Source organism: Peromyscus leucopus, chromosome 10 (genome assembly GCF_004664715.2).
Source record: "Peromyscus leucopus breed LL Stock chromosome 10, UCI_PerLeu_2.1, whole genome shotgun sequence".
NCBI lineage: Eukaryota > Metazoa > Chordata > Mammalia > Rodentia > Cricetidae > Peromyscus > Peromyscus leucopus.
The window spans coordinates 32,424,279-32,448,711 of NC_051071.1; the positions used below are offsets into that span (position 1 = coordinate 32,424,279).

The window sequence follows — 24,433 nt, forward strand, 5'->3', positions numbered from 1 at the left end:
AGTGAGTTCCAGGACAACCAGGGCTGTTATACAGAGAAACCCTGTCTCAACAAACAAAACAAAAACAGAAAATATTGAGTTAAATTTTGTGTTAAGCCATATTTGTTGCTGATATTGACAATTTTTTTCTGTACTTTTCTCTTAGATCAGTCTTGCTTTGGGATTACTAATTTTTGTTGTTTTACAAAGCTCCAATCTTTATCTTTCCTCATTTATTTTATTTATTTGAGCTTTTTTTCTTTATTTTTAGATATATAGAAATTTCTTATTTCTTTTAGCTTTCTTGAAGATCTTCATTCAACTTTTTGCAACAGATGCTTAGGTCACTGATATTGCAGTCTGCTTTCTTTCCTTACACATGTATTTTAGTATTATGAGTTTTCCTCTGAGGTCTGCTTTTGCTGCAGTACTGACATTCTGTATGTCTCCACTGGTTACCGTTCAGTCTAAAATAGTTCTCGATTCCATTGTTATTTAGAAATGTGTTATTTACTTCTCAACATCCAGAGTATTTTTAGTTGTTTTATAATAAGTGTGTTTAGTATATATTAATAAAACTAAATGAATACAGTTTCAAAGAATTTGCTTAGTTTATTGAAAATAGCATAAATGTTGGAGCCAGGTACTGCCCAAGTCCCAAACAAAGATGCTCTCAAAAATCAAGGTGGAAGATATCTAAGGAATGACAGTTTGTTCTGTAGCCTCTTCATGCATGAGTACATATGAACCTGCAAAACACACACACACACACACACACACACACACAAACACACACACACACACAGATGGTATTAGACTGTGTAATAAAAATTGGCAACGTGTCACAAAGCCTTGACAATTTGGGTTGCATTAGTCAGGATATATGCATTCTAATAAATCCCATACACACTACACACACACACACACACACACACACACACACACACACACACACACGATTTATTAGAATGGCTTGGCTTACTGGTTGTGTGGTCCAGCTGCTCCAACAATGGCTGTCTATCAAGAGAGGGTCCAAGAACCCAGTAGTTGTTCAGTCTGTGAGCCTGGATGTCTCAATTCATCTTCAGTATATGCTGGAATCCTGAAAAAGCAGGCTCCTTCACTGGGAGGAATGGTCTTGTTAGTGAGAGCAAGAGCAAGCAGGCAAGGAGAGAGCAAGCTTCCTTTTTCTATGTCCTCTATTTAGGCTGCCAGCAGAAGGAGTGGCCCAGATTAAAGGATCTTCCTACCTCAAAGATCTGGATTAGAACTGGGTCTTCCTACTTCAAATGCTTTAATTAAGAAAAAAAATCCCTTAAAGATGTGCCCAGTCCTTTAGGTTTTAGCTATTTCCAGATGTAGCCAATTTCACAACCAAGACTATCCATCACAGATGTTTCTCTTCGTTTTCCTCTGGTTGAAGATCCAGTTTTTTTAAGAGCCCCTGAGGCTATAGCCACAGTGGACACACAGTAGGCAGCCCAGGAATTCCTCACTGACAACTGGACCACTTATTCTTTTTTTTTTTTTTTTTTTTTTTTTGGTTTTTCGAGACAGGGTTTCTCTGTGTAGCTTTGCACCTTTCCTCGAACTCACTTGGTAGCCCAGGCTGGCCTCGAACTCACTTGGTAGCCCAGGCTGGCCTCGAACTCACAGAGATCCGCCTGCCTCTGCCTCCCAAGTGCTGGGATTAAAGGCGTGCGTCACCACCGCCCAGCTACCACTTATTCTTGCTTCTTGGGAATTTAGTCTTGGCCTGACAAACCAGTTCTAACAGGGATTCAGATCGGCCCCAGCTTTCAAGTAGCTCCCACTACTGAAGGTCCTCAGAACCGGATCCCTGCCAGTCCAGCCTGCAACCTGGGGATTTTACACAAGACTCTGCCTACCTTGCTGTGAAGGTTGGTTCCTGGAGTCGGGATTTACTAATGTCCTTGCTCACGAACATACTTGGAAGTGGCCGCTTGTGTCAGAAACTACTGGCCATCACATCCCCTTCCGAGATGGAGTGGATAGAATAGAAATCAACTTGGAAGGCAAGCCCGTGGAGACTCGTCTGAGATCAAGTTTTAAGCCAGGAGAGATCTCAAAGGAGGCAAATCACAGTGTTTTCAGATGATGCTGAGGAGGGTCCTTGGAACACTCAGAGGTAGCTTGGGGGCTAGGGTATTCTTTTTTACCCCCCCACCCCTTTTATCACCATAACACGCTACCCTGAATCCATCCTCTCTGTAGTTCTTTAAGCATCTATACCAATGACCTTGCAGCCATCTCCAGACCTAAGGACTTGATGGCCTACATACACAAAAGGTTGTACATATTCCTCTTTTTATGTGACTGCTGGATTAACTGTGCGCTCATAGACTCCCTATACCCTCTCTCCACACTCCGTTTTGCTTTATAAACTTCTCCCACCTCTTGTACTGTGTCTTCCATCATAGCTAGCCAAGGGCTGTAGAAATAACCTGAGATCTAATGTCTCTCTTCTAATTTCCTTAGGCTCACCCTTTTTCTACTGTGGTGACTTGTGACTTTACAGTATCTGAAGCATCGTTTCAAAGGGAGTTCTGAAATGGCAGGCTGAGTGCTTGAAAGGGTGTGTGTGTGTGTGTGTGTGTGTGTGTGTGTGTGTGTGTATGTCTGGAAATGCACACTAAATTATGTCAATCAGTGTTCTCAGCTGACAAGCAAACTACCAAATATTTGGGCAAAATACATATTTTTCCTTAGCTTTGTCTCAGTTACCTGTTATGTTGCTCTTCCATTGTCTGAAAGCAGCCCAGCTCAAGTCTGCACGCTCTCAGATACAAACGACAATACCACCAACAAAGACTGCCTCTTTAGTGGCCTGTGTCTTCTGAAAACAAATTCCCGTGTTTATAACTTGTGTGTCTTGGGAAGACTCCACTTGGTTGACTATTAAGTGTTAGGAAGAACACTCTTTTGCTTTTTAGTAATAGTCTTTGGAAAACCCGCTGTAACTAACCTGATGCATCAAGGGGACTTTTGAACAGAGGAGAAAGGGAATCAGGAACTCAGGAGTTCCTGTGCATCCAGAAGAAAAGGACCATCACAGATATTCCTCTCACCATGCACTCTGCCCTGGTTTTTGGACAGTCTTGCTACGTAGCTCAGGTAGGTCTTGAACTCACTGAAAACTCCTGCCTCAGTGTCCTGAGTGCTGGGGTTACAAGCATATACAACCCAGCTTTCCTTCCTCTTTGGGATCTGCACCACCCTTTCAGTTTTCACAAAAGTTCATCTCTCACCAAAGAGAACTGAACTTGAAGCCCCTGCGAGCAGTCCAGTGGTTTGGGGGGATGAGAATGCCTGAGCGCCTGAGCAAACGCAGGAGGAAGGTGGAAGCTAGTTAACTTCTGGCCAACAGTTTGCCTATGCCTATACATTCTTTGTGAAACAGTATAGTTAACCAAAATGTTGGGCATGGTAAGCTGGAATATCAATGAGAACCAGAAGCCCCTACAAGGTCTGGGATGCCAGGTGCCCAGTAATTGTCCAATGGCTTTGCGACCTATTTTGGAAGAGCTGGATGCTGATATTGTCTGTCTCCAGGGGACCAAAGTGACCAGAGATGCACTATCGGAACCCCTGGCTGTTGTTGAGGGCTATAACTCCCATTGCAGCTTCAGCCACAGCTGGAGTGACTGTTCTGGTGTAGCCACTTTCTGTAAGGACCTTGCTACCCCAGTGGCTGCTGAAGAACGCCAGAGTGGCCTGCTTATCACTCTGAACCAGGATGTTGGTTGCTATGGAAACATGCCAGAGTTCACCCAAGAGCAACTACAGGCTCTGGATAGTGAGGGCCCGGCTCTCCTTACACAGCATAAGGTCTGCACCAGGGAAGGGAAGGAGAAACCCTTGAGCCTGATCAACGTGTACTGCTTACATATGGATCCTGGGAAGCCTGAGCAGCTGACCTTTAAGATGCTTTTCTATCTGGCTGCCATGTGATAATCCCAGGGGACCTAAATACAGCCCACCATCCCATTGACCACTGCAATGCTGGCAGTCTAGAGTGCTTTGAAGAAGACCCGGGGTGTAAGTGGATGGATGGCTTGCTCAGTGACCTGGAGTACCAGGCTGAGTACCTTTTATGAATAGCTACCATTATTTCTATCCAAAACAGGAGAGGCCCTTCACCTTCTGGTCAGTGATCACTGGTGCCCGCTGTCTCAACTATGGTACCCTATTTGACTATGTACTAGGAGATCATAGACACTCTCCAAACTGCCTTCCCACTCCTTGGAGTGATGAGCTCTGACCACTGCCCAGTGGGAGCTGCCTTGCATGTGTCCTGTGTGCTAGCAAAACAGTGCCCAGCTCTGTACGCCCATTTCCTCCCTGAGTTTGCAGGCACCCAGATCAAGATTCCTGGCTTCCTAGTCCCTCCTGAACAAGAACCTATTTGAAGGCAGCCAGTAGTATAGCCCTATCATCAAATCCAGGCCCCCAAACAGTGAAAAGCACAGGCCCACAGGCAATCATCCAGCCTCGAAAACATCAAGGTGGCCCCAGAAGACACCAGAAAAACCGGATGAGTTATTTTCAGCCTTCTGTTAATCTTTCCCAAACTTCTCCTGCTGTAGAACTACCTAGGCTGCCTCTGGTGGGCACACTTGTTAACCCAAAGACTTCAGAAGAGGATGTGATGGCCACAACGGTGGACGAGCAGGCCAAGTTTCTGAGGTCAAAGATAAAGAAGAGGTACAGACCTTGCTTTGGAAGTCTGTGCTGAGTGGGTCCTCACTCTCACCCCTCTGCAGAGGCCACAGGGAGCCATGTGTGGTGCAGAATGTGAAAAAAAAAACAGGATCCAACCTGGGCCGCCATTTCTATGTGTGTGCCAAGCCACAAGGTCCTTCTAAGTACCCCTCATCAAGCTGCAATTTCTTCCTCCGGAGCAGGCCCAGCTGAAGCAACTGAGGCCTAGGGATGTCTGGCCTGGTCTCTCATGCAGAGGGTCTGATGCCAGGTCTCCATTCCTAAGTTGCCTTCTCCCCAAGGCTTCCTTTCTTTCTTCTGCTTTCTCTTCTCCTTTCCTTGCCATAGCTTCTTCTCCTCTTCCCCAAGGCATTCCTCTTCTCACTCCTCCCTTTCATTCTCTTTGTCACACAAGAACCAGCTACCCAGAAAGTTGTAACTTTAAACCCCTGATACCCATGATGTGCAATGTATTTGTTCATAAAAATTCTTTGTCTTTGTTTCAGTTTTGTTTTTGCTTTTTTTGTTTTTTTTGTTTTTTTTTAAGTCTTGGTTTTGAGAATCTTGCAATGGAGGATCTGTTCTCTATGAAGAAAATTCACCTGTGTCCCTCTAAGGATGTCATATAATGACATAAAAAATTGTGTGGTTCTTGCTAAATGACACAAATGTGAGACAACACTTAAAAACTTGATGCAAAAAGCAGACCAACAAAGAAGAGAAAATATCAGTTATTGCAGTAGGCACTCCACACAGTGTAGCCATTAGAGACCTCCATTGCAGCAGCAGAATGCAACTTGGGGTGTATATAAAGATTCTAAATGCTATTTGGATTTTATGGGTTCTCCAGGAGGGCAAGGAACAGATTTGGGAGTCACCCAGGCAAAAATAACATCCTCAGTTGTTCCACTATCCAAGGCTGAGGTAAAATACTCTTTGCTTGCCTTCTAGACACTGTGCTATCCTTCAGTGATAGGACACAGTAACGGCTATGTCTGGGAATAAAATTAACAGAGGTGGATGGCAGGTCCTGATGGCATGGTCCTGATACTTGATTGCTGTATCAGTCTCAAATTTATTGCATAGATCTGTCTGATGTGAAGACTTGATATGAATTACTTCTTAGAACAAGCTCTGATTCTCCCTTTGAAATGGGAGTCACAGTAATACCCACTGGTCTGCTGCAGCTGTAAACTTGACACAGTGTATAGCCGTATGAGAGAGAGGAGAGCCTTAGTCAAGGAGCTCCCTAGATCAGATTGGCCTGTGGGTATATCTGCGGGGATTGTCTTGACAAATAATTGGTGTAGGAGAGCCTACCCCACTGTGGGCAGCACCATTTTCTGTGCAGATGGTCCTGAGCTATATAAAAAGCTAACTTAGCAAAAATCTATGAAGGAGCAAGCAGTGTCCCCTGTGGCTCCTGCCACTAACTAGCCAGAAAGAGGAGGGTTTATATGAGCGAGAATTGTTGAAACCAAGGTTGGATAAAGCACAGGGACAAATAGCCAAACGAATGGAAACACATGAACTATGAACCAAAGGCTGAGGGGCCCCCAACTGGATCAGGACCTCTGAATAGGTGAGACAGTTGATTGGCTTGATCTGTTTGGGAGGCATCTAGGCAGTGGGACCAGGTCCTGGGCTCGCTGCATGAGATAGCTGTTTGAAACCTGGGACTTATACAGGGACACTTGGCTCAATCTGGGAGGAGGGGACTGGACCTGCCTGGACTGAGTCTATCAGGTCGATCTCAGTCCTCGGGGGTGGCCTTGATCTGGAGGTGGTGGGAATGGGGGGTGGGCTGGGGGAAGGGGAGGGGGCAGGAAGGGGTGAACAAGGGAATCTGTGGCTGTTATGTAGAAGTGAATAGTAATGTAGAACTGAATAGTATTGTAAAATAAAAGAAAAAATAATAATAAAAAAAGATGTAAGAACTAGATAACAAGAAGCTTGTCAAGGCATAGTTTAAAAATAATATTAGCCTGTGTGTGTTTATTTGTGTCTGAGCTGCTGTGGGACTGGTGGTGAGAGAGATTTGTCCTGACCACGGACCAGGCGGGATAGGGGAAAACTTTCAGCTACATCCTACATCATTTTCAAGCATGTCCCTTTACCTATATTTTTAACAACTACTGCTTTGGTTCAGAAACACTGACTACATAATACATAAATGTGATCTAAAACACCAAGAGTACAAGGAGTACTCAATAGAAAAGTAAAACTCCCTTCTGTTACTATCTAGTATGCTTTCCTCTACTAATCAACCACCTCCCCTCTGGATATCTACCAAGTATTCCTTCTTCCAGAGACTACTGGTAGAATTTCTTAATAATGGTCTTCAGTTTGAGTGTTCTCAGTCCTTCAAAATTAATCCTCCCTCTTACTGAATCACCTTTCTAAAGCAAAGTATCTAAGTAAAGGGTATAAGGTGTCTTGATGGAATTATAACTTACTCTTATGCTTCACTGAACTGAAAAGGTTAAACAAAGTTTAACTTTCAAATATTTAAGACAAATATTATTAAGAAAATGTACATACATCCTTATCCTAAACTATACTCACAAATGCATTTCATTTTCTTGTTCACTATTACTTTGTTTTTGAGATAAAAATCTCACTATGTACCCTAGGCTGGTCTTTAGCTAGTGACTCTCCTACCTCATTCTCCTGACCACTAGAATTTCAGACAAGTGCCATACAACTGAAATCGTCGTCTTTAACCATTCTGATTCCTACAACAAGGAAAAATAAAATCCAGTAAACACTATAGCTGCCATTCCATTTTTCCCCACTGTTACAGACTGGAGACAAGGCCTTGCTCATGCTAAGCAAGAACTCTACCACTGAATTACATCTTCCACCCTCAATTTTATTTTGTTTGAGAAAAGGTCTCACTATGTAGCCCTGACTGGCCTTGAACTCATAAATATACACTTTCTTCTGCCTCCAGAGTACTGGATTAAAGATATATGCCTCCATATCTGGCCCCATCTTTAATTTTAAATAAAATGTTTGGAACTGAAGTGTTACCCTAAACAAAAATTATACCTTTAGTCATCAGTACTCACATTGATAGCTATTTTTTTTTTTTTTTTAAGAATTTGGCAAATGGCCGGGCGGTAGTGGCGAATGCCTTTAATCCCAGCACTTGGGAGGCAGAGCCAGGTGGATCTCTGTGAGTTCAATGCCAGCCTGGGCTACCAAGTGAGTTCCAGGAAAGGCGCAAAGCTACAAAGAGAAACCCTGTCTCGAAAAACCAAAAAAAAAAAAAAAAAAAAAAAAAAAAAAAGGCAAATGTTTTTTAACAATTTCATGGTACTTAAAATTCGAGCCAATTTCCAAAGACTCTCACCATACCTGAGCCAGATCCTCTGAATCCTCTTTCCAATGAAATGGGACCTTAGACTCTGCCATTAGCCTCTCAGTTCACTTTTGGGAAGAATCCTACTGAGTCAGTTTAACAATCATCATCTACTTTCAGTATGTGACTATGGCAGTATCTAAACAAATCCCTCACTACCCCCTCAGCCTCTACGGTTTAATACCCTGGCCTAGCTTCAGCAAAAATCCTAAAGAGTTAATGCAACAAGAATTCTCCTGGTCCTAATCTTTTCTCTCAGTCATTTTCCATCTACTAGCGCTTGTGACTTGGCTCTTAACTCCTGGTTTTTCTTGCATCCAGAGTTGACCTTTATCTCTCCGCCTTACTACAAGCCTCCACTGTAACCATTCTTGATGAACAGCCTTCCTAGGCATCATGAATAAATGAAATATCTTTAAAATAATACCATTTCCTAAAGTTGCTAATAAAAATTACAATGACAGGTTCACACTATTTCTAATAGTTACTTACATATGAATTTTCAACTCACCTTAACATTCTTCAGCCCCTTTTCAAAGAGACTAAGCATCTCAGAGAGTTTATTGTCAGAATGGACATTATAGATGGTCTGACTGCGTTGCTGAAGTAAACCAATAATGTATTCATTTTCAATTTGCTCATGCATTTTAAACTCCTTGAAAGTAGCATATAAAGACTGGAGAAGAGCACGGAAGTCATTGTTGTTGGAAAAGTTCGTTTTAGAAAGCTGAATAAAAATTTAAAAAGACATAGTAAATAGATGCAAACATAAGACAATGTAACAAGAAACATTCAAATGTATACCCAATTTTTTTATATAGCAAGATAGTTCCTTTACATCGATTATGTCACAGTACAAATAAAGGAAATTCATTAAAAAAAATAATTCATAGATGTATAATTGTAGAGTCCCCTACACTAAGAAGATGTTGGCTGGCATTCTCAAATACCTGGTGAGAAAGGAAAAAAGTCACCTAGTTTACCCAAATAAAAATGATCAGACCAAGTTCCCTCCAAGTCTAATTTTCAATTACTCTATCTGTATCATAAATCATACCAAAGACACCTACATTAGAAGAATAAGCTTAGGATAATGTGGCTTTCTCTTCTTTGTTCAAAATGTTTTTCATGTTATTATACTACTACAATTTAAAACTGGGAAAATACTTCACTGTAAGTTTTAGTGTAAAGATGAAACTGATCTGTTTAGGAAGCATAAAATATAGAGCTATTAGATAAAATATTACTAGATAATTTACATATGTACACACACACTTTTTTTTTTTTTTTGAGACAAGGTCCCTGGTTAGCCTGGAACTGTGTAAACCAGGTTGGTCTCAAACTCACAGAGACCCACCTTCTGCACCCCAAGAGCTGGATGGAACTAAAGGCATGAGCCAAGACAACCACAAGAGAAGTGTATTTTTAAGAAAACTGACATAAATATGTAACACCTTAAGTATGCCATCATTTTTTAAATTCTAGCATTCAATTGGAGAAAAATTCCCCTTGCAGTGTAATGCCAAGCTTTCACACTTAATAGAAAATTAAATTCTAATACTAAAACACACACATCAAGAAATTTGTTTCAAAATTCAAAGTAAGCTGAGCATGGTGGCACAGGCCTTTACTCCCAAAATTTAGGAGGCAGAGGTAAGTGGATCTCTGTGAGTTCAAGGGCAGCCTGTTTGTGGTTGTTTCTACAGATATGCCCCCCCCCCATAGACTCATGTGTTTGAATGCTTGGCTCATCGGGAGTGGCACTATTAGGAGGGTGACCTTGTTGAAGCAGGTGTGGCCTTGTGAGAGGAAGTGTGTTACTGTGGAAGCAGGCTTTGAGGTCTCATATATGCTCAAGCTATGCCCAGTGTGTCAGTTCACTTCCTGTTGTCTATGGATCAGGATGTAAAACTCTCAGCTCATTCTCCAGTACCATGTCTACCTGGATGCTGCCATGTCTCATCATGATAACAGACTAAACCACTGAACTGTAAGACACCCCAATTAAATGTTTTCTTTTATAAGAGTTGCCATGGTCATAGTGTCTCTTCACAGCAATAGAAACCCTAACTTAAGACACTGGTCTATATACTGAGTTCCAGGATAGCCAGGGGCTATGTACCGAGACCCTGCCTAAATAAATCACAAATAAATTCAAAGCAATATTCAAATATCTCATTATCTATATTAAATCTAACTTCTACTGTTCAATTCTATTACAAAATTCATTTTAAATGGGAAACAATTAGGTTAAATACAACAGGTAGATAAATTAGAGGGCAAATGTTACTAACACCAAACTTCTTAGGCTTCTTTCCAAAGTGTGGTTCTGTCTTCTTGAAGAGAAGTACACTCTAAGCTGTCTTACTAGCCTTTCACAGTAAGAACTGTGATGGAAGAACACTGAAAAAGGTGGCATTAAGACTGAAGTAAAGCCAATCTACACAGAACAGACGTGACTAGGTATCTTCTTTAAAAGGTAGTAAGTATTGTCATAAGACTCACAGAGATCCATAGATTCTGATTCTCTAAGAGACCCGGATCTATCATTTATTTAGCTAGGGAACTTTTGTCTCAGCAAGTCACAGGTCCAGGCGGAGGATGCAGTGTTTGCAAAGCGACTCCAAGAGCCCAGAGGGGCCGTGCGGGCAGTACTGCGGTAGCGAGCCACCGCAGAAGCGGCCTGCGGGCGCGGACCGGGAGCCCCCGCGGGAGGCCGACCCCGGGTCCCCCACACCCCTGAAGGGCCAGCGGCGGAGGCTCCGGGGAACCGGGAGCGCCCCTCACCCCCCGGCACAGGCCAGACCCGCCAGCAGGACGCTGGGCAGGCGCCGCGCGCCCCGAGGGCACGTCCCAGGCCGCGGCCGGCCCGGGTTTCCCAGGACCCCCCGGGCGGGAAGGTGCGGGAGCCGCGCCGGGGGCGGGAACGGGGACGCAGGCGGCTGCTCGGCGGCGCCAACGCGGGGGTGGGGGGGGGTTGCGGGAGGTTCGCAGGCCAGGCCGTCCCCGGAACCCGCCCGTTTCTCCGCGCCGCCCTCCGCCCCGCGCTGCCGTTACCTTGTCGCAGTAGCGCCCCACCAGCTGCTTCATCCGCCAGTGCGGGGCGGTGAAGACGTCCACTTCATCGGGGAAGGGCGCCATCGCCGCTGCCTCAGCGTCCGCCTCAGCAGCCGCGGCCGCCGCCTCTCCATAGACACCCTCGCCGCGCGACAGAGGCGGCGCGCCCACCTGCGCATGCGCCCGCCCCGTCGGCGCGCGCGCCCGACGAGCTCCGCGGGGCCGGGGCGCGGGGGCGCGCGGGCCGCCGCCAAGCGGGGCGGCCGCCCACGTGACCGGCCCAGCGCTGAGGCGTGGGGCTCCCACCTCCCGGCCGCTCGCTCGTTCCCGGTCCTCTCCCGGTGCGGTGGGGAGGCCTGAGCGTTCCAGGGTCTCCTCAGAACGCACGGTCTGAGGGCGACTGTGAAGAGCCTCGGGGTTGGCTAGCCCCGGGGCTGCTCGCCCTGGGCCTTTGCTAGCCTGGCCTCCGTGTGCATGCGCTGTGGCTGAGTGCTGGGGACACCACCGCGTCTCCTCACACCACGGGCGCGTGGGGACCTGGAGATGCCAGAGGGGAATCCTACCACAGATTCATGGCAACGGGTAAAAGTAATCAAACGTTCAAAAAATGGGTTAGAAGGAGGTGAGAAAGAACCCCGGAGCGCATCTGTGCAGTTCTAATCTTACCATTTGATATTAACATGCAAGGTGAGCAGGAAAACAAGACTCTGGAGATGAAAATTAGGTTCAGTTTCACCAAACCCTAGTTGTACTAACTTAGGAAAGTTCCAGGACTTCTGTGTTCCAGCCTCTATATTCTCTTCCGTAAAATATGTGTGTGTGTGTGTGGGGGGGATACATTCTTAATAACATTTTAAGGAGAATTAAATACATATATTTGAAGTGTTGATAGGAGTATCTGGCTCAACATAAATAATGTCTGTAAACAGTGTTAGAGAAAACAACTATGAGGTAGGAAATAAAGACATTGCCCAAGGTTTCACACATCAGTAAGTGAAAATTCTGGCCACATGAATCTAGGTCTGACAGGAAGTTCACCCCTGTGTGCTGTGGTAGTTGGAAAAAAGAGGTGGCTGAAGAACTAACTGCAGGGCAGGGGGAGGCTTACTGAACTGAAAAATTCTTGACATTTCTCCTTTCCCTCCCTCAGTTACCTTCTCAGCCTGTTTTCCTTTTCTCTGCTGTTCAGTAAAGTTTTGCCTCTATGTTTTTAATAATTCTCAAAGGACATTTGCTTTCCCCTTATTTATTTCATCCTGATCTTTCACTCTGGCTATCTTGGAATACAGACTTCAAGTGTACCAGTTATATAGAGCGAGATGAGATTATCCTCAGCAGTTAGAACAGGGTCTATCAGAATAAAGAATGAATGAGGGAATCACCTAGCATTCTTGTGGTTTTTCTATTTTAACTATGAATATACCATATTGTGTGTGTCATTCTGTAGATGTATCCAATCGTCTTATTAAAATAAGAAACACAGAGCCAATGTAAAAGAGAAAGCCGAGAGGTCAGAGCTCAGAGATAAAATCTTACCTCCTGCAGTGCTCCTAACTTCCCCGCAAGAGAGCTACTTCCTGTTTGTCTGTGTTTAAATAGTCTTTCTGTTCTGCCTTCTCATTGGTTGTAAACCCAACCACATGACTGCCTCATCACTGCCTGTAAGTACTGCCCTCCAGGTCTTAAAGGCCTATGTCTCCAATACTGGCTGTATCCCTGAACACACAGAAATCTACATAGCTTTTCTAACCACCACGCTCTTGCTATGGCTCTAATAGCTCTGACCCTAGGGCAACTTTATTTATTAACATAAAATTAAAATCACATTTCAGTACAAATAAAATATCACCATATCATTCACATATTTGTGTCCCTGATTGCTAGCACATCCCTAGACCAAAACACACTGGATAGGTATATAACAACAAAAATAGCCACCTACAAACTGAGTTACACTCTAACCCAGATTAGAAGGTTTGTAGTCCGCTAAGGAAAATAACAGCTACTCTGGACTTTGACTATTTCAAGGAATTTATTTCAAGGACTAAAACAAACAAAATAAGTGATTAAAAAATGAGGCCTATGGGTCACTTTCCTCTTCAAGGAAGCTGTTGTTATCCCATGGGTCATTTTCCTCTTCAAGGAAACTCTTGTTATCCCCACGGGCTGACGAATGATAATAATCATATGGGTATAGATATGGTTAATTCATGTTGAACTTTGGCTTAAGAGACAAGACTGATTAGTGTTATGCTGTCACTGTAAGTTACAACCACAACAGATGGGAATTGTTACTAAAGTCCAGGCTGGCAGTGTAGTCATCCCTCTGTTATCTCTTCTGTCCACTTACCACCACAAAGAGGCCGGATAATACATGTGAACAGAACCATGAATAACCACTTGACAGAAGACCTCATTAGACTGGTAGCTTTCTCTCACCCTCACTCTCATTCTTACGAGAAACAACAAACATTCGGTGAGCAGGGTATCAACATGTTCTCTAGAAAACTGAAAAGATACTGACACAAGATCTTTTCTGAACATTTCCAGCTGTATTTTTAAAGGCCTAAAGAAGAATTCCTAGTCAGAATCGGTCAATTCTAAAGCATATAACTTAGCTTATTTTAATATGTGACAGTACTTTCCCCAACAGAGGGTTGATTGTGAAAATAAACACTGAACAAAACAGGGTTGCCATTATGAAGCAAATCATAAGTGTTAGGACCTGCCCAGTGTCCTAACATCATCTTATGCAAAGTCCCCTTTCAGAGAACCCCACCTCATCTTTCTCTCTATTCCCATGAGGTGTGCACCTCCTCTCTCTCTCTCTCTCTCTCTCTCTCTCTCTCTCTCTCTGTCTCTCTCTCTCTCTCTCCTTCTCTCCCTTCCCTTCTCCCTTCCCCCCAATAAAACTTTGCATATGGATGCCATGTCTGCATGGTGTAACTTTCCACCATGCCCCCTTGGCCACCAGCAGCATGGCATGTTTCCTCGGCTCAAACCTGCCAAGCCTGTTAGGATCCTGCCACTCTAGCTCTATGACTGAAGATGTGCAGTTCAGTAGCTAAGTAAGGGGTCCTACATCTCTAGCCAGAGATCTAGCCATGTGCCTCACTCCAGTTTACAACCTGCCTCCTGGCAGGTCTTCCTAAAGTTGTCCTCAAACCATCAAACTATCAAAAAAAAAAAAAAAAAAAAAAAAAAAAAAAAAAAAAAAAAAACAACTTAATTCAAGATACAGAATAAAATCTGTCTTTGTCTCTCACAGCTCCCCGACAATAGGAATAAACTTAAATATCTGGAAAGCAAGGCTCCTAACACCACAAGCAGAAGTTTCAGCTGTGGCATTTAAGGTGTACCATGGGAGAGATGAGAAAGCCCATGAAGAGAAATGCCAAATGTTGGCACACGCTATCCCAGCAGCAGCTGCGCAAGGGATTCCAGGTCCCTGTTTGAGTAGGCCACGAGAGCTAGTGCGTGCCCTGCCACGCAATCAATTGAGCCTTGTTCAAAGTGCCACCTAGTGAGATAACTGGTCAGCTGGCTGCCCTCTGTGCACCTCGTGGCATGGGGACATCAAACAAAGACCTCCAGCAGACCTTCTAGGCTTGGCCACCAGCTCACAGGGAACCCAGGATACAGCATGGGGAGATCCATTTCCTTCCTGTTGGACACCAAGCCACTCATTCAGTCCTGAGGGAGTTTGGGGATACTACCTCTCCTTCTTGTTTCCCTATTGTCAGGGTAGGGGGGCAGACTTACCCACTTCACCAGACCTAATTGTACTTTCAGGGTTACTTAATGGAAAGAGATTTTCCAGCTAAGGTAGGAGCTTTCAGTTCATTTGCTCCCTCCATGTGCCTCACTCCAGACCAGTCAGCAGTGCTTCCCATGCACAGCGACACAGAGAGGACCCTGCTCTCTCTCAAGTTCCAGAGGACATCAGGATCCACTGCCTTGTCACCAATTCCAGAAGAATGAGATCTCACCCCCCAAGCTTTTCTCTACCTGGTTCCCTCATCTAATTAACTACTCAGCTAATTGTTACAGAATCACCATAGAGCTGGAGTCCAAGGATCATCAGATATATCCAGGTGGTAAGGAAAAGGAATAGTAACAATCAAAAGGTATTACACCCCGAGACCAAAAAGGGTCTGGGCTCGGCAAAAACAGACTTTAATATAACAATCTGTTATTGTTAAATGCTCTCAAAAATTGATTACCTGTGTCTCCTGGATGCTAAACTAGTAAAGGAAACAGGTGCCTTAAAATAATCTGTCTCTGATAAAGCTTATCTCAGGTAAAAATTGAAAACATGTTCTAATTCTCTCTCTCTCTCTCTCTCTCTCTCTCTCTCTCTCTCTCTCTCTCTCTCTCATTAACACTAACCAATATAAGCAGAGTACTAAACACTACAATGGTCACCAGCCCAAGACTTGAATTTTCTCATGGCTGCTTCTTAATATGTTCAAAATTTCTCTGAGCTCCAGAGAATCCACCTGGACAGGTCAGATCTCACACATTACAGAGAGAGAGAGAGAGAGAGAGAGAGAGAGAGAGAGAGAGAGAGAGAGAGAGAGGGGCAGAGGCTCCCCAGTGTTTACTTTCTTTGCTTTAATGAACTAACATTATTTCCCCTCTGGTTCTTACTATACAAGTAAAGACATGTTGCTGTATGTATTTGTTTCCTAGGACTGACATAACTTAATGCCACATCATGGATGACTTGAACAACAGAAATTTATTTTCCCACAGTTCTGGAGGCCAGAAGTCCAGGATCAAGGTGACAACAGGTTTGTTTTCTTCTGGAGCCTCTCATGGCCACCGCCAACTGTCCACAAATAGCCTTTTCTCTGATAAGTGTACATGAAGCCTAGCCAGAGGAAGTAAATCTATGGGTGTTGGACTTCACTTCCTGTGCTGACTTGTCCTATGGGTCTGTGGAGCAGCTTTGAGTGCTCCAGTGCTGTGCCTTTCCCACCATGATAGACTCTGCTCTCAAAAAGTAAGCCAAACCTTTCCTCACTTAAGTTTTTTCTTGTAGCTGCTCTTTCTTGTCAGACTTTCTTTAGGGCCACCAGCCCCAAAATTAATGACATGGAGCCTTGTATTAATTATGAAAGCTTGACCTTAGCTTAGACTTGTTTCTAACTAACTTTTATAACTTAGATTAACCCATTTATATTAATCTATATTCTGCCACTTGTTTTTTTACCTTTCCTCCATTCTGTATGTCTGACTCCCTTCATGTCTTGCTAGTGTCTTTAAAATCCATATGACTGTCAGAAGGTTGGGGGCATGTTTCACCTTGGACATTTTCCTAACTGGGGTCTCTTTTGTATGCACCATTGATCTTGGTGTCTGTTTTCAGAATTTCAAGTTTTTTCAAATTGCATTTGCTGTGATTTACCTAAGTATCCTTCAGAGCCCACGTGTTAACAGTCCCCAATTCATAGTGCTTTGGAGAAGTTGTAGAAACTTTAAGAGGTATATAGTCAGAAGTTTTCCTGTGCTCGCCTGGCACCGAGGTCCCACAGCCACTTATAAAATTCCTGTGTACCACCTGGTCCTGCAACTGCTTAGACCCAAGTAAACATACAGAGGCTTATATTATTTTTAAACTATGGCCATGGCAGGCTTTTTGCTAGCTAGCTCTTACATCTTAAATTAACCCATTTCTATAAATCTATACTTTGCCATGTGGCTCTTGGCTTACTGGTATCTTTACATCTTGCTTCTCGTGGCAGTACTAGCAGCATCTCCTCTGCTCTCTTTTCTTCTTTCCTATCTCTCCAGTTAGAATGTCCTGCCTAACCTTATTCTGCCTCACCATTGGCCAAACAGCTTTATTTATCAACCAATCAGAGCAACATATATTCACAGCACACAGAATGACATCCCCATCAGAGGGTTCTTCCAGTCATTGGGGAATATAATCTTAGAGGGGACACAGGAACTCTGGCTTCTTCTTTCAAGTCCCTGCCATGTGTTGAGTAGTTTTACCACCCACTGCCACCATGGTTACAGCAATAGAGAGCTAACAGATGGAGCGTGTCTGCAGCACATAGTTCCCTTCTCATATGAAGGATAGTTCATCATATTGGAATACAGATACTGCATAGTGTGCCCTTTTCCGAAGATGTGGAATTCTGTTCCCTAGAGATAGCTCATGTAGATGTAATTCTGAACAGTCTTATTAAATAAGAAACACAGAGCCAAATGCAGAGTTAAAAGCCCAGAGATTGAGCAGCAGCCAAGAGCTAAGACCAAGACCTCCTTCTTACACCTCACTGTCGCTGTCGTCCTTCCCCTCAGAAAGAGACCTACTTCCTGTGTGTCTGTCTTTTTATTGACTTTCTCTCCTGCCTTCTCATTGGTTATAAACCCAACCACATGACCTCCTTATCACTGCCTGTCTATACAGACCTCCAGGTCTCTATGGTTGGTATTGAGATTAAAGGTGTGTGTCTCCAAGCTGACTGTGTCCTTGAACATACAGAGATTCTGCCTGTCATGTGATTGGGATTAAGGGCGTGTGCTACCACTGCCAGACTTCTGCTAAATGACTTGCTATTAGCTCTGACCCCCACACAACTTTATTTATTAACATACAAATAAAAGCACATTTCAGCACAAATAAAATATCACCATAAGCTCACTGATATTCAGAGAAATAGTTGGACATATTCAAAGGCATAAAATAAGAAATTCAAAGAGAGGAAATAGGGAAAAAAAAGAGTCAGATTTGATAGAAATAAAAAGAGGAAGAAGAGCCAGTGAGATGGCTCAGCAGTTAAAGGTGCTTGCTATCAAACATGATGACCTGTATTTGACTGCTGGGTCCCATGGTAGGAGGAAAAACTTGCCTCCCGAAAGCTGTCTTTTGATCTCCTCCACAAGTATGCCATGGCATGTGCATCCACACACACATGGATAAATAATCAAAAAAAATTTTTTTTAAACTTTTAAAGATGAGGAAAATCAGAGCAGGGAACAGAATACAGGAAAGAAAAAATACACAGAACTAAAAACAGTATTTGCAATACAGCAATGCATGCCTTGGGCATTTATGTTGTTTTCCATGTGATCATATGTAATTTCATGTCAATGGTTATATTTTCCCCTCTAAACAGAAAGGGAAGATGACGTTCGAAGATAGTCATTGGCTTGTCCGGTATCAGAATTAGTGAGTGGACAATATTAGGGTCAAAATTCATGCCTTATGCATATATATGTAACCTTATGCTCAGATAATTTCTGTCATTAGTTTATATCAACATATTGCATACTTAATAATATGTGCTATTAACCTCTGAACTGGAACCAAAGTTGACTGTTGTTGGCACTTAAGAGAATAAGTCCAGCCAGGCAGTGGTGGCACCCGCCTTTAATCCCAGCACTCTGGAGGCAGAGGCAGGCAGATCTCTGTGAGTTCGAGGCCAGCCTGGTCTCCAAAGTGAGTTCCAGGAAAGGTGTAAAGCTACAAAGAGAAACCCTGTCCTACTAATAATGGAGTAAGCGCAACAAAGCCTTGCTCTGGTTTCCAGAAAGGAGCAAACCATACAATAAATTACTCAAGCATCCAAATGTGGATGGTCCATTATTCCTTAGGACACCTTGCTCACCTCCAGTTTTTCTCTTTCTTAGGACAGAGTCTGGCTGTATAGCCCACACTGACCTGGAACTTGTGGCAATCTTCCTGCCTCAGTTTCCTAAGCACTGAGATTACAAGCATGCACAGTCATGCCTACCTTTTAGAGCTCCTTTTGTTGAGAAAGCTTAGACAATAAACCATGATTTGTTTGGCTTCAAATCTAGAGATATGATGTATAGAGAGGCCCATGTTTCTTCGAAAACACTCCAGAAAAGATCCTTCCATTTCCTAAACATATCTGTGTGTCATCTCTCTTAGGCTTTTTATTGTTGGTTGGTTCTTTCATTGGTTGTTGTTGTTGTTTGCTTGCTGACTACTAGTAGTCTGTACCCCATACCCCCTCCCTGCCTTGTTCAGGGCCTCCCATGGATATCAGCCAGCCATGGTATATCAAGTTGCAGTGAGATCAGGCACCTCCTCGCCTATTAAGATTGAATGAAGCCGTCTGGTAGGAGGAGTGGATCCCAAAAGCAGGCAACACAGTCATAGACAGCCCCTGCTCTCACTGTTAGGAGTCTCACATAAAGACCAAGTTGCACAACTGTATCATATGTGCAGAGGGCCTAGGTCAGTTCCATGCAGACTCCCTGGTTGTTGGTTCAGTCTCTGTGAGCTCCTATGAGCCCAGGTTAGTTAGTTCTTTGGGTTTTCTTGTGGGGCCCTTGACACCACTAGATTCTACAATCCTTCCCCGTCCCTTCCACAGGATTCCCAGAGATCTGCCTAATGTTTGGATGTGGGTCTCTGTATCTGTTTCCATCAGTTGCTGTGTGAAGCCTCTCTGATGACAGTTGACCTAGGCATCAATCTATAAGTATAGCAGAATATCACTAGAAGTCATTTCATTGATTTTTTTCCCCATTTGTGTTTGGCTCTATCCTAGATCTCTGGGTTATCCTGCCTCTGGGTTTTGGCCCTCAGGGGTGAGTGACCTCTCAGGGTATGGGTCCGTCATTAGTTGGTCACTCCCACAATTTCTACACCAACTTTACCCCAGCATATCTTGTGGGTAGGACAAATTGTAGGTCAAAGGGTTTGTGGCTGGGTTGGTGTATTAGAAGCCTTGCCTGGTTATAGGGGATGGCTTGTTCAGACTCCGTATTCCCCATTGCTAGGAGTCTTAGCTAGGGTTGTCCTTATAGATTGTTGTGAGTCTTTCTTTGCTAGGGTCACCCTCATAGATTGCTGGGAGTTTCCATTGCTCTAGGTTTCTAGCTCATCCCAGAGATGTCCCTAGATTCCAGTTTTCTCTCCCTGTACTCTCTCCCTCCATCTTCACCCCACTTGATCCCTGCTATTCCCATCCCCATTCCCCCTCCCAGACCCACCCCAGTCCACTGGCAATATCCATTATATTTCCCCTTCACAATGAGATTCTTGCAATACCCCTGCCTTCACTGCCAGCCCTCTTTGTTACTTAGCTTCTCTGGGTCAACATGTTATTTACTAACTCATAAGTGTATATTAACTGTAAAGCAAAGGAGAAACAACATCCTCTCCTTTTCTTTTTTTTTTTTTTTTGGTTTTTTCGAGACAGGGTTTCCCTGTGTAGCTTTGTGCCTTTCCTGGAACTCACATGGTAGCCAAGGCTGGCCTGGAACTCACAGAGATCTGCCTGGCTCTGCCTCCCAAGTGCTGGGATTAAAGGTGTGCACCACCACCGCCCAGCCCTCTCCTTTTCTTAATAAATGTCGTCAACTCAATACCAGCTTGGACTTCCAGTCAAAGCATCTGTTGTGGGCTGTTTTGCAGGATGTGTTGGCCTGAGGGAAGGTGACTGGTTTCAGAGCCAGCTCAATCCAGCTATTTTACCTTGTAGTGAGAAGTATCACAAGCAGCCAGAATGAAAGGGCGATAGATAAGCTTCCTGTAAATTGTTGGATTTAGTCACTGTAATGATGAAATCTGGCAGGTAATTGCCTAACCCCATCCAAAGAGGGGGAAAATGTTTACGGAAATACCAGTCTATTTCCTCCCTCACTAGCTCTGGCTGGCTGAAGTGGGGATGGACACACACACACACACACACACACATCAAACCAGAGTTCAAAAAATATATTTATAAAGTAACTGTCTGGAAATTTACAAGGCTAGGAATCACGTGAGCAGAAAGACTAGGATTCCTGTGGACAGACTCACCACTGTTCTAAAACAACCATAAATCCATGAAACACTGGCTTGATTCTTATCTTGCCCCAGCCACTGCCTAGACAGCCCCATTCTGGGGACTCATTTTTCTCAACCTCAGCCTTGGTCTGGGATGCTGCTGAGTGACAAGGGGGCACTAAAATTAATACGAACTAATCCAGAGCATGTGGAAAAATAACCATGTTGGGTAAGTACTAGCCTGTTCTAGGAAGTCAGTCATCATCAACAAGCAGATAAATCGGCCAATGCATATATTACCTACAATCAATTATTTCTTAGTGTGATCGGGGTAATTGACTAGTACATTCATTGTCCTAAAATGTCCATACGAAGGGGACTCTTTTGAATTACTTTGACCATTCTCCTTGTAAGCAAGATTATAAAAAGCTGATATGTTTGTGATTGATTTTTTTTTCTTTTAGGGGCTGGGTGTAAAATTCAGTGACTTGTGCATGCTAAGCATGCACTGTAATCTTAGCCCTTGAATTATTATAAAAGTATTTTTGTTATTGTTTTATTTATTATACTGACTCATTTATTGTGGGGGCACACCACACACATACTGTGAAATCAGAACAGGAGCCACATTGTTGTTAAGTCCCCATACCTTCTAAGAATCGGTTTCTATTTCTCATTAAGAATAAGTTTCCGTTTACTAAACATGTTTTTCAACCAGCACCAAACTCATGACCCCATGATGTATGATTGCCCTTTGCCTTATAAAAATATGTTTTCAAGACCTTGATCTATACCTTGACCACCTGCCCCATAATGTATGACTCCCCTTCCACATGATGTATATTTTTTGCTTTTATTACCTTTCATTGTATTTTTTCTAACAGCCAATTATCTCAACCCTGGAAACACACTTACAACTGTTTTCTATTAACCTTTAGATTTTCTTCATAAAAGGGACCCAAAAAGGCCAGTAAGGGGCTGATCTCTCAAATCCAGACTTAGGGTGAGACAGCCAGCAGGCCAGTCCCGGGTACACCTCTAAACTAAAGCTTGCTGTAACCAGACGGTTGTAGATTTGGTCATTCTCTTCTTGTGTCCTGGTGTAATAATACCAAAGAGCTCGTGGGGTAGTCAGAGGACAACTTATGAGAGTCTGTTCTCTCCTTCCAACAAGTGAGTCTCTGCGTAGAACTCAGGCCATCGGGCTCTGTGTTCTGAGCCATCCACCTCCCCAGCTCCATGAGGTTTTAATTTAAAAAGCAAAACAAAAAACACTCACTGGAGCAGAAGAGATGGTTCAGGGGTAAAGAGCACTTGCTACTTTTGCAGAGAATCCAGGTTTGGGTCCCAGCACCCACAGAGCAGCTCACAATGGTCTGTAACTCTAGTTCTGGGGATCCAGTGCCCTCTTCTGGCCTCTATGGGCACTAAATAAGCACATGGTGCTCAAACATACATGCCCCTAAATATTAATAAACAAAAAATAAAATAAGAACTTCAGGGTAAGAGAGTGGAATAGAAGCCACATCAGCTGGAGTAGCTGATTACAATTTAGAAAAAAGGGGAGCAGGAATATTTTATCATTCCATCAGCTGCTTCTTCAGACCTGGAATTGACTTGCTCAACATCTCAAACAACCCTTTCTGCTATCTGGCCACAAACTTTATCTACAACAGGATCTGACTTGTTTCTCTGCCATAGGGGCATTTTCCTCCAGGCAAACTGGGCTAAAGGACTCTGACCAAGAACTCTACAAAAGCAGGGCCTAAGGGATTTCACAGAAGGGGCTCCCAGTGACTGCTTCCAAGGGCACCATCAGAACCCCAACAGGGAAAGGCAAAGCCGTGGGAGGTAAGCAAAAGTCTAAACACTGATTGGGGTACCATATAGCCACCAGCTGCTCCCGATTCTGTGGAGACACAGCAACTGAATCTGGACAGTTGATAGTCTGTCAAGAAAACATGGCTGACTGGATCTGCGAGCCCACAAGAGAAGAATGGGACTGTGTTTAAATGCAGCAGGAGCACAGCCTGGACCTGGACCAAGACAGCAAAGCTGTGTGGATCAGCCAAGGAGAGGAAAGCAACATTCAGGCCAGTAATCTTATATTCCCACCCAGCTCTCCTTCCCCACTATAGCTATTCTTCATTAAAAAGTTTTATATTAATTTTACTTTATAGGTGAGTGTTTTGTCTGTGTGTGTGTGTGTTTGTGTGTGTGTGTGTGTGTGTGTGTGTGTGTGTGTGTGTGTGTGTGTGTACTGTTTGCATGCTTTGTGCCCATGGAGGTCGGAAGAGGGCATCTGGAAGGCTGTGAAGCACCATCTGGATGATGGAATCAAACCCGAGGCCTCTGGAAGAGCAACACTGCTCTCAACTGTGAAGCGGCTCTGCCGCTAGAGCTATCCTTACCTGCCTTATTCCATTGTCTCCAGCTCTCCCCACTCCCCTATAGCTGTCCTTATCTACATGATGACCTTATTCCATTGTCTCCAGCTCTCCCCACTCCCCTATAGCTGTCCTTATCTACATGGTGAAGGAGGGCACTGAAGCAAGACAGCATGTCCCTACTGTTTGCACCTTCTGCTGTTTCACACACTTGTTCTGGTGAGCATCCCCACCCTTTCTCTCTCTGTCGCCAAATCTCTCTCTTTCATTTTCTTATTTTTCTCTCTTCTTCTCTTTTTCTTTTTCCATTTTCTTCCTTTCTCTTTCTTTCCCATACTCATTCTTCTTACTATTACATCTCCCAAAGCCTGACCTCCCAGAGGCTGACCTCCTCCTTAACAGTCTACTATTAACCAAAATGCCACATAGCCACACTATTCTTCCTTTGCCTCAATTATTTCCACCCCTATGTATGTCCCTGTCCTCTACTTCCCACATAACCTAATACTCATCACTGGTCTCACGGTGGTTGTTTACCTCTTCTTCTTCGCTTTTCTTTTGCATTTATACTAACATATTACTATATGCAGTATCATTAGGGTCCCTTTACTCCCCACCTAATCAGTACCTACCAAGAGTTTGCTTTGAAGTCCCTGCTACTCTATTATCAGAGTGGGTTAACTACCGGGTTGTGATGGTTGCTGCAGACAGTACTCATCCCATAGGGGCAGAATGAAGATACAGCCAGATGCCTGGAACTCCAGTCTAAGGGGATGAAATATCATCACAACTATATTACACCCTGGTCTCTCTTGAGCACTGAAAATTAATCCACCAAAAGAAAAGAGGCAACCTGAATTAAAAGAACAAAACCAACAAGTCTTAACTAATGATCTAATCTCAGATGGGCAGATTCTAGTGTAAAGACACAGTAACATGAAAAAAAAAAGACAATCATCTCCCAAATTTATAAAGCCCATACTAATGACCCCCAATAAAAAAATTACAGAGATAAAATTCCAGAGGCATGAGTTGCTATTCTAACATATGACAAAATAGACTTCAAGCCAATTCTTTTATTATTATTATTATTAGTTTTATTTCAGATTTTTCATATAATACATTTTGATCATGATTTCCCTTCCCCTAAGAAATAATAGTCCT

General features: G+C 43.6%; 1 protein-coding gene, 1 long non-coding RNA gene and 1 pseudogene across 2 annotated transcripts; 2 read left to right on the forward strand and 1 right to left on the reverse strand.

The window, feature by feature from the left end:
• Window positions 1–571: 571 nt before the first annotated feature.
• On the reverse strand, window positions 572–11,290 carry LOC114709218 (F-box/LRR-repeat protein 5-like). The gene is made up of 3 exons (XM_028892918.2): window positions 11,123–11,290; window positions 8,577–8,792; window positions 572–1,102 (listed from the first exon to the last, which is right to left on the reverse strand). The coding sequence occupies exons 1-3, from the start codon at window positions 11,204–11,206 to the stop codon at window positions 1,100–1,102; spliced, it is 303 nt and encodes a 100-aa protein (XP_028748751.2). The 5' UTR covers window positions 11,207–11,290; the 3' UTR covers window positions 572–1,099.
• LOC114709223 lies at window positions 1,628–5,392 on the forward strand (annotated as a pseudogene).
• Window positions 11,291–11,404: 114 nt separating the features above from the next.
• On the forward strand, window positions 11,405–23,054 carry LOC114709227. Its single transcript, XR_003736894.2, has 3 exons — window positions 11,405–11,809; window positions 15,815–15,915; window positions 22,584–23,054. It is a non-coding gene; the product is annotated as an uncharacterized LOC114709227 (long non-coding RNA).
• The last annotated feature ends 1,379 nt before the right edge of the window (window positions 23,055–24,433 follow it).

What these genes read in the sequence shown, in the direction of transcription:
- LOC114709218 (XM_028892918.2), bottom strand. Translation starts at nt 11,206, where the DNA reads ATGGCGCCCTTCCCCGATGAAGTGGACGTCTTCACCGCCCCGCACTGG. An exon ending in TGGGGCGCTACTGCGACAAG is followed by an intron (nt 8,793 to 11,122) that starts GTAACGGCAGCG and finishes ATTTTTATTCAG; the next exon opens with CTTTCTAAAACGAACTTTTC.